The sequence below is a fragment of the Hyperolius riggenbachi genome, chromosome 8, assembly GCF_040937935.1.
Source record: "Hyperolius riggenbachi isolate aHypRig1 chromosome 8, aHypRig1.pri, whole genome shotgun sequence".
NCBI classification, from domain to species: domain Eukaryota; kingdom Metazoa; phylum Chordata; class Amphibia; order Anura; family Hyperoliidae; genus Hyperolius; species Hyperolius riggenbachi.
The window spans coordinates 255,769,491-255,784,884 of NC_090653.1; the positions used below are offsets into that span (position 1 = coordinate 255,769,491).

The 15,394-nt window shown below is 49.7% G+C and overlaps 1 protein-coding gene across 1 annotated transcript in view; it reads left to right on the forward strand.

The window, feature by feature from the left end:
* Positions 1–15,394, forward strand: part of ANAPC2 (anaphase promoting complex subunit 2) — a 58,268-nt gene that overhangs the window by 29,916 nt on the left and 12,958 nt on the right. Inside the window, exons 10-11 of the mRNA XM_068248660.1 lie at positions 15–218; positions 9,253–9,382. Of these exons, the coding sequence (XP_068104761.1) occupies positions 15–218; positions 9,253–9,382 (334 nt within the window). The remainder of the gene's footprint in view (positions 1–14; positions 219–9,252; positions 9,383–15,394) is intronic.

Genomic DNA, 15,394 nt, shown 5'->3' on the forward strand with positions numbered 1-15,394 from the left:
TTTTTTTTACACAGGACATGGCTGACTCTAGGCGGATTAACTCCAACATACGGGACGAGGAGGAGAAGATACCGGAGGAAGAGAGGCCTCCATTTAACCTGGTGGCGGTCATCCTGTCCAGTGAGTTTTGGCCGGCACTGAAGGAAGAGAAGTTGGAGCTGCCAGAACAGATTAAAGAGACCATGGACATGTATACACGGAGATACGAGAAACTCAAGGTGAGGCATGGAGGCCACATAAACCCCACCTCCAGGAACAAGGGGCTTCCTAGCTGGGGGAGCTTATTTTTATCTATTGTATACAGAAGAGGGGGCCGCCGGCACAGCTGGTGATACTGAGTCTCGTCGGAGATAGCTGGCTGTCCACACACCGCAGGTCAAATCCCAATTGATTTCAGCATGAACTCTCTCTGGAATCGGCTGCGTGCCATCGCCGATTCCGCCCACCTGGCCACCCGCTAAATGTTAATATCCCTTCCCCGTGCCTTCTACATCTCACCTGTCCACAATGCCTGGCGTCGCTCAAGGGAAACGACAGAGTTGCCGCAGCTGGACAGGTGAGATATACAATGCATGGGCGGAAGGGGAAGGGGGAGTTGACATATATACATTTTGAGGGGACAGCAGCCAGAGGTCCTTCTCATTCGTCCATTGTTGCGATATCACACACCATTACCGCCATGCACCCAATCGACCACGTCAGATGGAGCTTGCTCAATCGATACAGTTTGCCAATTTCGGCCCCAAATAAGTTGAATTGTTGATCAGCATACTTTTTGTGGCAATGATTTTTATCCAATTTGATAAAATCATCAAATTGGATGGTCGATGGGCTACAAAATCGCTAGATGTTTGGCCAGCTTTATAGATGTAAACAAGTCTTCTCTGTATTAATTGTACATGTGAGCAAAGTCCATAGAAAAGGTACGTACCAGAGCAGGAGAAAGTTGGGTGGGTGTTGGATACTGAAAGCCTGATGGCTGCTTCTTGTGGTGCACTTCATCGGAGGCTATATTTTATTCTATAGCCTCTGATGAAGCAGTGTCGGAAGCTACTCGTCTGTTTACAACATATGTATATCTGCTGTTATTGACTAGAGCACGCTGAATACTCAGGAACGGTTGCCTCACAGCCCTATCTCTCACCCTGCCTCTTATGCTGGATACACACCATGCGTTTATGCGTCGAATGCGTCCGTCGATACGCGTCGATTCGATTATTTCCGAGCGCATTTCGATGATTTTTAGGTCGATTGCCATATAAAGTATGGCAAATCGATCTAACGATCCATCGAAACGTGAATTGGACATGTCGGAAATAATCGAATCGATGCGTATCGACGGACGCATCGAACGCGGAAAAGCATGGTGTGTATCCAGCATAATACACACACCGTAGTACTGGCTGTCTCTATCTACTCTACCATTGCAGATTATTTTTATCTATGCAGAAGCATTGTGCTTAGCTGATAAATCACTTTTTAAAGTGGGATGGTCTCCATAAAAATCACATTTCAACAACTGGTCTGAGTGTATTAAGTGATAAAGATGCTAATCCTCCATTCAAAAAACTTTCAAAACTTTTTCTGCTGTTATGGTTTGGAGTTATCACATACCTTAGGAGCACTAGCCCTTTAGTAGTCAGTGCCAAACAGTTGCATGCTGGGGGGTTCTTTTTATCTATAATATATTCCTCCTCTTCCCTTTATTTCCCTGCCTAGCTGAAATATGATCCTCTGCTCACTTGTGTTTACAAGCAAGGCTGGGGTGACTCAGTGATTGGAGGAGAAAAGAAAAAATGTTAAGGGAAGAAATCGCATCAGTATTTAGCCTCAAACTGTGGGCAAAAGACATGGCCCCCACCTGGAACAGAATTCTCTTCATTTACTATATAAAAGTCACTGAAATCAAAACGTGGACAGTACAATACATGTGTTATGTAAGTAGATCAAGTATTTCTATACTTCTATATTTTCTTTTCCCTGGCACAGTATGGCTAATCCTCCTGCTTTAAAGTGCTTCTTGTAAAACGCCTTTGTCAGCCATTTCCTTTTTCACCGACCTCTGGAACTGCAGGCTGCTTTCTTCTCAGGAAGTTGTCTGTGCCCCACCCTTTTGCTTTAAAAAACAAGCGACACCCATGCTAACCTAGTAATAAAATAACACATATATAAGTAGATAAATACTACTTCTACTTACATAACAGATGTATTGTGCTATCCACGTAATGATTTCTGTGATTTTTTTTTTTTTTTAAAGGAAAAGCAGAAAATCCTATTGCTGGCAGTGGCCATTTTGCCAAGCTAATGCTGACATCATATCCTCCCTGACTCTTGTTTTTCCCCCTCCCTTCTCTTGCTCATTGTGTATTCATTAGCTGCCCTCCTCCCAGAGTCTTTTTTTTTTTTTTCACTGAGTCACCTCAGCCTTGCTTATAAACACAAGTGATCAGCTAGGCAGGGAAATAAATGGAAGAGGAGGAATATATTGTAGATAAAAAGAACTCCCAGCATTCAACTTTTTGGCACTGTTTGGCATTAGGGCCAGTGCTCCTAAGTATGTGATAACTCCAAACCATAACAGCAGAAAAAGTTTTGAATGCAGGATTAGCATCTTTATCACTTAATACACTCAGACCAGTTGCTGTTGAAATTTGATTTTTATGGTGACAATACCGCTTTAACAGCATGTTAACGTGCGGTTTCAATCAGTTGAGGTGTAGATTTTAAATGGGGTCCACATTGAAATGGAGTGAAAATTAGGTACAGCATTAAATTGCAAAAAGCCTTGTGCTATGTATTTAAAATGACGATGAAGCCAGATTTAAAGAGACACTGAAGCAAAAAAAATATATGATATAATTATATTGGTTGTGTAGTCCAGCTAAGAAATAAAACATTGGGAGCAGAGACATAAGTCTACTATTGTTTCCAGTACAGGAAGAGTTAAGAAACTCCAGTCGTTTTCTATGCAAAAAGCCATTGAGCTCCAGGACTTTCAAAGTCGCAGAGAGCTCTGTCTTCTGAAGCCTATTATCTCAAGTGTATCTAACTGTATTGTTTTTTTCCAGAGGGCAGTTCAAAAGTTCACTAGCCTGCTCTGTAAAATCATTTAGAATGCTGAGTAGTGTGTAAACTGCAATTATTAGAGAATGATGCAATGTTATAAAAAAAACTATATAACTGAAAATAAAAATATGCGACTAGTTTCTCTGCTACTAATGTTCTAGTAATTATCTGTACTACACAACTAATTCATTATATTATAATTTTTTTCACTTCAATGTCTCTTTAAAGGTCAACTGAAGCAAGATGTATATGGAGACTGCCATATTTATTTTTTTGAAACTATACCAGTTGCCTGGCTGTCCTGCTGATCCTCTGGCTCGAATACATTATTGTCAGATCTGACAAGATTAGTTCCATGTGTGTTTCTGGTGTGAATCACACACTACTGCAGCCGAATAGACCAGCAGGGCTGCCAGGCAACTGGGACTGTTTAACAGGAAATCAATATGGCAGCTTCCATATACCTTTCACTTCAGTTGTCCTTTTAAACAAAAAGTTAGGTAGTAACCTATTTAGAGGGAAGGCTCTGGATCCCATAGAGCCTTCCCAGTCCCCTCTCCGTCTTCTCATTTCACTGCTGTCCCCCTGTTGAAGCCGTATGACCTACAGGTTGAATACCGCTTCGGAACTCTTAGGGCCCGTTTCCACTATCGCGAATCTGCATGCGTTTCCTGCATGCAGATTCGCACAGCCAATACAAGTGGATGGGCCTGTTTCCACTTGTCAGTTTTCCTGAGCGTTTTTCTGTGCAGGATTTTTCTGCACGGCAGAGCCCTCAGAATTCGCCTGCGTGTGGAATGCATGCGAATCGCCGCTAATTTATTTAATAGGCAAATCGCCTGCGGCTTGGTATGCGAATTTTCATGCGAATTCGCATGGAAATCAATGGAAAAGCACACCGGCACTGCCATGGTTAAATTCGCATACAGCGTCATCCATGCGAATTTTCATGCGAATTTTTACCACGGCGATTCGCACCGCACAAGTGGAAACGGGCCCTCAAAGAGAAACCGTGACCAAGAACTGAACTTCATCCCAATCAGTAGCTGATACCCCCTTTCCCATGAGAAATCTTTACCTTTTCTCAAACGTATCATCAGGGGGGGTCTGTATGGCGCGTACATTTGAAATTGGCGCCGGTAGACTTGGGCGCAGGATACAGCCGGTATATGGCTGATCCTGCTTCTGCACAAGTCCGGCCCGTATTAATTACTATTCCCCCTCCAGGCCGCCCTGGATAGTAGGGGAATGAAATAATTTGGCTTCCAGCTATTGTTGGACGCCGAATTATTGTGTTTTTTAAGCAACTTCAGCTCCGTCTTCTGACTGAGCCGACGTTACTCACTGAGCACCACTATAGACTGATCCCCATTACAGTCTATGGCGGCGCTGGCTGTGCCCAAATCTAGCAGCGCTGAAAAGCACTGCTCCACTGTATGGCTGATATTGTGGTGAAACCCCTCCCACAAGAAACTGAGGACCGTGGTACTCCTGGCAGTTTCCTGTCTCTGAACCTTGTTGCATTGTGGGAAAGAGCGGTTTACAGCTGTTTCCAACTGCCAAAACAGCAAGCAGCATCTCTTTCCAGTGACATCTCCTGTCAGCAGTAGAAATGTCACCATGTGATAAATGTCTGAATGTAAATCAGGGAGAGGAAAGTTTTCACAATGGGCAAACACTGACTAAATCATTTATACATCATTATTGTAAAAATGAAGCACTTTTTTTTTTTTTATTACGTTATTTTCACTAGAGTTCCTCTTTAATGAAGGCTTTGGAAGCTCTCGTGTCCCCAAGTACTTCTAGAGACGAGCAGCTCCGTCCTGCGCATGCGTGCTAATGTGCAGTACGGATGTGCCCATCTTTGGAAGCACCCGGGGACACAAATGCTTCCGAAGACTGCCGAGTAGTCCTGAATGTGCTAAATAACAGTGGTTGATAACGGAGAGGGGACCGGGTAGAGTCTATGGGATCCAGAGCCTTCCCTCTAAATAGGCGAGGATTTAACTTTTTCATTAAAGGGATACTGTAGGGGGTCGGGGGAAAATGAGTTGAACTTCAGCCCTAGATCAGCCCTAGAGAAAGCTGCTCCACCAATATTTCGCCGCCACCGACCCCCTAACCCCCAGCCCTGGCGCACTACCCATACTCGCAACCTCCAGAGGAAAACACGCGCCACTGAACGGAAATGGAGAAAAACTAGACTTAACCAGGATTTCCTACAGTACAAGACCAACCTGCTGCAGTTCCACACTGCCCTTGCTCATGCGAAGCAGGAATACTTTACCAAGCTCATCGGAGCACAAGCTTCCAATCCCCAGCGTCTTTTTGCCACTTTCAACTCCCTGCTTAAATTCACCCTCAGTTTCCTCCCTCTCTGCCACAGATTTAGCCACCCACTTCACCAACAAAATTGTCTCCATCCGCCAAGAAATATCCAATCTCCAATCTTCACCTCCCACCCCCTCCCAACCAGCTCCTCCTCCACCCTATCCTCCCCTCACAACCTTCACTCCTACTACCACCGAGGAAGTCAACCACCTACTGCAGACTTCCCATACCACTACTTCGCCCCTTGACCCCATCCCTTCTGATTTACTCCAGCCTCACTTCACGGAATTGGCCCCAGTCCTCACTACCCTGTTCAACCTCTCCCTATCCACAGGCACCTTCCCCTCAGACTTCAAGCAGGCCACTGTACTACCCCTGCTCAAGAAACCCTCCCTCGACCCCTCGCTACCCTCCAACTACCGTCCTATCTCCCTCCTCCCCTTTGCCTCAAAACTCCTGGAGCGTCTGGTTCACAAATGCCTGACCCAGTACCTCAATGCCAACTCAATCCTAGACCCACTGCAATCTGGATTTCGGCCTGCCCACTCAACCGAAACTGCTCTCACCAAAGTGGTCAATGACCTTGCCTTAGCTAAAGCTGAAGGTAAATACTCCTTTCTCCTCCTCCTTGACCTTTCAGCAGCTTTTGACACAGTAGATCATCCCCTACTCCTCCAGTCCCTCCAGTCCTTGGGCATTCACGATCTCGCCCTGTCCTGGCTTTCATCCTACCTCTCCAACCGCTCCTTCACGACCGCCTTCAATGAGTCCTCGTCCACCCCCAACCACCTCTCGGTGGGAGTCCCCCAAGGTTCGGTCCTTGGCCCCCTACTGTTCACCCTATACACATCCTCCATTGGCAAGGTTATCTCCTCCATGGGTTTTAACTATCATCTGTATGCAGATGACACCCAGATCTACCTCCACACCCCTGACATATCCACCACTACCATGGACAAGGTCTCCTCCTGCCTATCAGCCATCTCCTCCTGGATGTCCGCTAGGTTCCTGAAACTAAATCTAGACAAAACGGAATTTATGATCTTCCCACCCCGGCCATCCACGAACCTCCCAGATGTGCATGTCACTGTTAACCACACTACCATTCGCCCTACCTCTCAAGCCCGTTGTCTGGGTGTAACCCTGGACTCCGCACTCTCCTTCACTTCCCACATCCAAATCCTCACAAAGTCCTGCAACTTCCACCTTCGTAACATCTGTAAGATTCGCCCTTTCCTGACCTCTGCCACCACCAAACTCCTCATCCATGCCCTCATAATTTCCCGCCTTGACTACTGCAATGCCCTGCTGTCTGGTCTCCCTATGACCCGAACAGCCCCACTGCAGTCCATCATGAATGCGGCAGCCAGAATTATCCACTGCTCCCATCGCTCCACCACGGCAGATCCCCTCCTAGAATCCCTCCACTGGCTTCCTATCCAGTCCAGAATCAAATTCAAGATACTGCGTCTGACCTACAAATCTGTCCACAAAACCTGTCCAACCTACATTTCCGATCTTACTCAGAGGTACACACCTAGCCGCTCACTCCGCTCTTCCAATGAACTTCGCCTAACCGCCCCCCGCATCACCCAGTCCCATGCACGCCTCCAGGACTTCTCAAGAGCTGCTCCAACACTATGGAACTCCCTACCTCCACCCATTAGGGCAGCCCCCTCCTTCAACATCTTCAAGAAAGCCCTCAAAACTCACCTTTTCACTCTGGCCTACTACCCCTCACAAGTGCTCTAAACCTACAGCTGAACTCTGGTCCCCTACCGTTCGTGTCCTTACCTCTCCCTCTAGATTGTAAGCCTTTGGGCAGGGTCCTCCTCCTTTTGTGTCCTACCTGATCATGCACCTCCATTACTGTGAACCCATGCTATGCATCTGAGTGAACCTAACTTGCCTAATCTCCATGCTCAATCCAGTGACTGACTAAGCATTACCTTGTACTCATACTGTGCTGTGTGATCTGGTTTTCTATTATTCCTGTATTGTCATATTGCTGTATGTCACCCCTAAATATTGTCTGTAACCTAAATTAATGTTCAGCGCTGCGTAATATGTTGGCGCTTTATAAATACAATAAATAATAATAATAACTTACCCGGGGCTTCTAACGGTCCCCCGCAGACATCCTGTGTTGGCGCAGCCACTCACCGATGCTCCGCCCCGCCTCCGGTTCACTTCTGGAATTTCAGACTTTAAAGTCTGAAAACCACTGTGCCTGCGTTGCCGCGTCCTCGATCCCGCTGATGTCACCAGGAGCGCATAGCGCAGGCCCAGTATGATCTGTGTTTGCGCAGTACACTCCTGGTGACATCAGCGGGAGCGAGGACACGGGCGTGCAGGCGCAGTGGAAATCTGACACAAGTGACAGGATTTGGACTAGTCCATCTCTTCATAGTGGATTCTCAGGGATTTATTTATTTTTCAAAAGCACTTAGTGAATGGCAGTTGCTCTGTCTAACTGCCAAAAAAACTGTGTAGCGAGCAAGAAAGCTGGCCAGCATCATTGTTTAAATCCTTTTTAGGCACATTGGAAGGTCATTGTATACAGAACATGCCTCTGTGTCCTGATATGATTTATCAAACCCACCTCTTTAAAGTGTACTCCCTCTCCCACGGCCGGGAGCATTCTGTGCCTGAGCGTTCTGCATCCCGGCGACGGGGTGCACAGCCAGGCCACGCACTACGACCCGACTGGCCGGATCATCGGGATCCAGGCGGTGGAGGACAGCGAGGGATCGATTAGCCTGAATAGGTTGGAGGAAGCCCCATCTATGTATTATTGTTTTTATTATTTAACCTCTCATGTTTACTTTAAAGAGAACCCGAGGTGTGTTTAAAGAATGTTATCTGCATACAGAGGCTGGATCTGCCTATACAGCCCAGCCTCTGTTGCTATCCCAAACCCCACTAAGGTCCCCCTGCACTCTGCAATCCTACATAAATCACAGCTGTGCTGTGAGGCTGTGTTTACATCTGTAGTGTCAGTCTCAGCTGCTCCCCCGCCTCCTGCATGGCTCCGGTCCCTGCCCCTGTCCCTTCCCTCCAATCAGCAGGGAGGGAAGGGATGCAGGCGGGGACTGAGTTCTGCAGGAGGTGGGGAGAGCAGCAGACTGACACTATAGAGATAAACACAGCCAGCTCTGACAAGCTGTTTGTCAGCAGCGTGGCTGTGATTTATGAGGGATTGCAGAGTGCAGGGGGACCTTAGGGGGGTTTGGGATAGCAACAGAGGCTGGGCTGTATAGGCAGATCCAGCCTCTGTATGCAGATAATATTCTTCAAACCCACCTCGGGTTCTCTTTAAAGTGAATGGGAACCGCATTTAAAAAAAAAATGAAGCAAATACTTACCTAAGGAGAGGGAAGGCTCTGGGTCGTATAGAGCCTTCTGTCTCCTCTTTCGGTGCTCTCTATCTATCCTGTGCTGGCTCCCCCCCCCCCCCCCTGTTTCAATCCCCCACCGAAGGGGTATTTGGAGGTCTTCGGGTGCCGTGTCCTCCCGAAGACGTGCGGCTCCATACTGCACAGGCGTGAGCGTGCAAGAGAGCGTGCTTGCGCAGGCGCAGTACAGGGCCGCCCTTCTTCAGGAGCACTCGGGCTCCCTGAAGACTTCTGAAGCCTCCTACGGCCGGATAAAGCACTATTTGACTAATTTTGTCAAATACTGCTACCAGGCAAGCCAGCACTAGAACGAGGGAACCAGGAGAGGAGCCGGAAGGCTCTATAGGACCCAGAGCCTTCCCCCTCCTTGGGTATCTGTCTCATTTTTTTTAAAATGCGGTTCCCATTCACTTTAAGCCTGTGGTAATGTCAGCACTGATCTACTATGTTCTGCCTGCAGGCCATGAGGACGCTGAACTGGAAGCACCACCTGGGGCTGGTGACCTTGGACCTGGAGCTGGCGGACCGCACCCTGTCATTCTCCGTGTCCCCGATTCACGCCGCCATCATATTAAACTTCCAGAATAAAAGTAAGAGCGCTGATTTATAAACTCAACTAATCATCTCCGGCCACGTGGCTGTACAACCTGTAAGTTGCCTCCAATTCCCTTTATTAACCTCCGTGGCAATTTTGCATGTTCTGGAAACCTTCATGGGAAAATTTGCGCACAAATTTTAATACACAAAAATGCATGCTAAAAACTGCACATTTTCTGCCAAAAAGCTGAAGAGTGGGGAAATGGTGGCCTGGCGGAAAGAGAAAGTTAAGTTATCTTGTGCAATCATTTTGGGTTTGAAACGTTTATTATACGCAAAATGTATAGTAGACCCTTGTGTCACAAGAGCCCCACTGGCCGTGAACACGCAAAACCGTCCGATCCGATTCTAGCACACAGATTGAGAGCTATGGACGCAATCTGCGTAGAATTGGCGGAGTTTGAGCGTCACGACGCAGTAGGGAGCCTGTGAGGTTACGAAAATACACTTTTACTCCAACCCAGGGGTAGATTTGCCACCATCTCTGTTTTCTATCAGCCCAGAGAAAACTGCTAACTGGCTATAGACCTGTGAAACAAACAACCGGTTAAAACTGTGCAATTCCTATCTATCTATCAAAACAGTAGCGTCCCTTCGGAAGTTTAGGTCTCGTCTGTGTATACTGAATAGAAGGTTTTACTGAGAGGTAAAGACCTTTTAAAAAGCCTTTATTTGTTACAATATAAATAATTAATATATACAGACAATCGTGAACAATTAAACGATGAGAGACAGTGATAACACAGTACATAAAAGAAAAAGGGATAAAAAGAACGAATACTTATGATTCTGTGGAAAGTCCGTTCGGGAAAAGACAAAGTTCCTTTGTTGCAGTTAGTTCGCAATATGGCCGAACCACATGGCCGTTGCTCCGCCTGCAAGATGGCCACTGCTATTTCCCCAAGCAGTGGCAGTCTTTTCGGTATGATGGAAAGTGGGGGAATTGGCTGGGGGTCCTCATGCAATCAGTTTTGAGCACTGACATTTCTGGGCGGAGTCTCAAGCTCAGCCCAGGGGCGTGTCAGGCAGTGAGTTCTCAGGGGAGGAACTTCCAGCCATCCACAAAATATGTCCAATTTCATACCCCGCCGGGGTTTTGTCGCACATGCAAACCGATTTCATATTCAGATTGGGCTGAGAATACACGTTCATAGGACATCAAACTTGCAATATTTGGGGCGCACGGGGACCCCATTATTCATATCTCAGCCCCTGCTCGGGTTACCTGGCTATGTCTAGTATCACCATATTCTACAGAATTAGGGAAACAAAATTATGTAATTTTCATATTCCTCCCATGGATGGTATTTGCAAAATGTGACAAAGTTATCAACACCATGCATTCCATACTCAGTCTAGTCGGTGCCGTCAAGACTGGGAGGAATGTAGGTGTCAATAGACCTCATGCTGTGCTAGCTTCCCCTGTTGAATAGACTCTGTTGGTATTTCAGCTCTGCCCAATTAGCACATTAGTGTCACCAGAGCTTTTCCGGGAGCCTTAACAGGATTTCTTGCTAAACCAGGTTGCTTTAGCCATATGCTAACGCAGGCCCATTCAGCCCTCATGGCAAAAGGGGGGGGAAGGCAGGAAGGAAAAACTTCTATTTTAAAAATAAAGAATGTCAGTTTTCCGATCACGGTTGCGATCGGACAATCGGCCGCGAATCCTCGGACGACTGGGCGTCGCCCGGCGTCACACCTCCCCCTTCCCGAGCTCTGCTCAGGGAGGTGTCAACAGGACGCCTTCCGTAGCAGCTATTGGCGCTGTTGGGTCGGGTTCCCCCTGACACCGCGACAGCCCATCAGCGTTTTGGTGTCGGCTGCCTGCTTTGTGTTGGATCGTAAAGTCGTACTGCTGCAATGACAGGCTCCACCGTAGGAGCTTGCCGTTGGTTCCAGCAGTACGGTTTAGCCAACTCAGGGGATTGTGATCAGTGACGATCGTGAAGGAGCGGCCGTACAGATACGACTGCAGTTTCTGTAGGGCCCACACGATCGCCAGGCACTCCTTTTCAGTTGTGGAGTAGGCTACCTCTCGGGGCAGGAGCTTCCGGCTCAGGTAGAGGATAGGGTGTTCATCCCCCTTTCCATCCACCTGGCTGAGGACTGCGCCGAGACCGTAGTCAGAGGCATCGGTTTGCACCACAAACCGACGACTGAAGTCTGGGGCCTGAAGCACAGGGGCGCTTGCGAGGGCCTGCTTCAAGGCCTGGAAGGCATTCTCGCAAGCGGGGGTCCAGCTAACAACCTTGGGGTGCTTCTTGCTAGTGGCATCGGTCAGGGGCTTCGCCAGTGTACTATAGGCGGGAACAAATTTCCTATAGTAGCCGGCGGTCCCCAGGAACGCCTGGACCTGCTTTTTCGTGATAGGTCGAGGCCATGCCAGGATGGCGTCCACCTTTCCCGTGTCAGGTTTCAGGGTGTTACCCCCCACCCGGTGGCCTAAGTACTGCACCTCGGTCATGCCAATCTGACACTTACTCGGTTTAACCGTCAGATTGGCCATGGCCAGCCTCTCTAGTACCTGGGACAGGTGTTTGAGGTGTTCTTCCCAGGTGGGGCTGAACACCGCAATGTCATCCAGATACGCTACAGCGAACCCTTGCATTCCCTCTAGCAGGTCGTTCACGGCCCGCTGAAACGTGGCGGGGGCGTTCTTCATCCCAAAGGGCATCATCGTGAACTCGAAGAGGCCGAAAGGGGTGATGAAGGCCGACTTTTGCCTCGCGTCAGGTGCAAGTGGTATCTGCCAATACCCCCGGCTCAGATCCATGATTGATAGGTACCTGGCTGATGCCAGTGTATCTAGCAGCTCATCAATGCGAGGCATGGGGTAGGCGTCTGTAGTGGTGATGGCGTTCAGTTTCCTGTAGTCTACGCAGAACCGAGTTGTCTGGTCCTTCTTGGGGACCAGGACAACAGGGGCTGCCCAGGCACTACTGGACTTTTGAACCACCCCTAACTCCAGCATCTCCCTCACCTCCTTCTGCATGTCCGCCTGTACCTCGGGAGAGACACGGTAAGCGGATTGCCTGATGGGGGGATGGGTACCTGTATCTACCCCATGCACCGCCATACTGGTCCGCCCCGGGATACCGGAGAAGGTGTGCTGGTACTGGCCCAGCACCTTCTGTAACTGCTCTTGCTGGGCTGAGGCGAGCTGTGGATTGACGTTTAGGTCGCCGTCCACATCTCGTACGTCAGCCAGCAGGTCTAACAGGGGGTCTGCCTCTCCCTGCTCTAACCGGCTGCACACTGGCAGCGCATACTGGGTCCTGTCATGGTGGGCCTTCAGCATGTTTACATGAAAGCTCTTCTGCTTCCTGCCCCCCATGTTCACTAGATACGTCAGAGGGTTTAACCGCTGCACTACAGTAAAAGGCCCCTCCCAGGCTGCTTGCAGCTTGTTCTGCCTCACGGGAAGAAGGGCATATACCTTGTCACCCACATCAAATGACCGCTCTCCAGCAGTGCGGTCGTACCATGCTTTTTGTTTGGCCTGAGCCTGGGCCAGGTTGTTGGTCACTACTGCGGACAGGGACTCCATTTTGTCCCTGAACTTGAGGACGTAATCGACCACGGAGACATCAGTGGGGTCGCCCTTGCCCTCCCATGTCTCCCGCATCAATTGTAAGGGTCCTCGGACATTCCTCCCATACAGGAGTTCAAACGGGGAAAACCCGGTTGACTCCTGCGGCACCTCCCTGTACGCAAACAACAGATGAGGCAGGTATCGTTCCCAGTCCCCACCTTGCGACTCAACAAACGTGGTCAGCATTTGCTTCAGCGTCCCGTTGAACCGTTCACACAGTCCATTGGTCTGCGGGTGGTAGGGACTGGAGACAATGTGCGTCATGTGTATCTTTTTGCACAGGGCCTCCATGAGTTCGGACATAAACTGGGATCCCTGATCGGAGAGCATCTCCGCAGGGAACCCGACTCGGGAGAAAATGTTAAGTAGCGCGTCTGCTACCTTGTCCGCCCTCAGGGAGGAGAGCGCCATGGCCTCAGGATAGCGGGTGGCGTAATCCACCACCGTCAGGATGTACCTTTTGCCACTGCTGCTGGGAGTGGGCAATGGTCCAATTATGTCGACTGCCACTCTGTGAAAGGGCTCACCTATGATTGGCAGTGGACACAAGGGAGCCTTGCGGGGGTTCCCAGCCCGTTTTACCTTTTGGCAAACAGTACATGAGCGGCAATAGTTGGTCACATCGATCCGCATCCTGGGCCAGTAGAAATGACCCTGGATACGGTCAAGTGTCTTGTGGATTCCCAAGTGCCCTGCCAGGGGAATGTCATGTGCGGACTTCAGCACATGCCCCCGGAAGGCACTGGGTACCACAAGCAACTTGGTACCCACACTTGTTTCACCTTCGGTGGGCTGTACAGGCTCGCTGTACAGCTTACCACCTTCCCAATATACCTTGAAGGTATCTTCATTCGTGAGGGGCTCCGAAGCCTGCCTTCTGAGTGCCTCGAGGCTAGGGTCAGTCTGGAGTGCTTGCACAAATGCAGCACTCTCGCTCTCAGCCAGCTGGCCCGTGGCATATGCAGTTAGTGGCTGAAGGCTACCATCCCTGTGGTCAGAGGAGGGGGAGGAGGCCGGAACCTCTTCCACCTGCTCTGAGCCCAGGTTCTGAGCAGCGCGGCTGCGTGTTACTGCCAGTACAGGTACACCTTCAGACTGGCACATACTGGCATTACTCACATCCTGGCTGCATGCATGAATTACAGTGACAGGTACAACAACATTTTCATCACAAACAATCGGTATATCAAACACAGGTACCTGTGACACAGGTACTATTGGACTCGGTACCCCTGGACTGGGCACATTCAACCCACCTCCCCCCTGTTCTTGCCCCTTGGTGCAAAGTACCTTAGTGTGGGCGGAGAGTCCGTCTCCCTCCTGGCAGTCTGAGGGGCTTGGGGCAGGTTCATAATAGGACACAAGCTTGCCCAGGTCGGTCCCCAACAAAACTGGGACCGGCAGTTGGTCCAGGACCCCAACAACCTTCTCTTGAACCCCCACCCCCCAATCGATGGACACCCGAGCCTGGGGAATGCGAGAAAGAGTGCCCCCCACTCCAGTGAGGGTAAGGTATTTGTCAGGGAGGATATTTTCCGTCGGGACCAGGTGCGCACGCACCAGGGTGACATCCGCTCCAGTGTCGCGGAAACCGGTAACAAGCTGGTCGTTCACTGTAACCAGCTGGTGGTTGCTCGTAGCGGAGTGGATCCCTCTCCCACCTGCGAACATGACGTTGTTGGGTGCTCCCGGCTGGGGTGCGCTGGCTGGCGGCAGTTGCCGTGGGCGAGGTGTAGGTGGTGCAGGAGCTGGCGCGGTCTGCCTCCGCTCCGGGCAGTTAAACTTCATGTGTCCGGGCTTGCGGCAAAAGTGACAGGTGATGCCCTCTGTTACTGCAGGCCTGGACGCAGCAGCTGCGCTGGAGGGCCTCTGGGGCGCACGGCTCACAGAGGTAGGAGAGTCTGCAAAATTGTGGGACTGACCTCCTCTCCAGCTAGATGGGGCAGTCCTGCGGGTCTCCGGCACCCTGGTCGTTGCAAAGGTCTCAGCGAGGTCTGCAGCGACCGTCGCTGACGCCGGTCGGCGCTCCAGCACAAACTGGCGTACATCAGCCGGGCAAATGTTCAGAAACTGCTCCAGGACGATTAAGTCCTCCAGGACACCGTAAGACCCTTTAGTGAGGCCTAGCGTCCACTGGCGGAGTGTGGTGAGCAGACTGCTGACCACATCTTGATAAGAATCAGTAGATTTTTTCTGCCAGGACCTGAACCTTTTCCGGTAGGCTTCTGGCGTCAGCTGGTACTTAGTGATTATAGCCTCCTTTATAGCGGTATAATCATTGTCCTTTTCCACAGGCAGCTCTGAGAAAGCATCAAGCGCTTTGTAGCGCAGCAAGGGTGTCAGATGTCTGGCCCACTGGTCTTGGGACAGACGATACTGACGGCAGGCCTTTTCGAAAGACCTCAAAAACAAG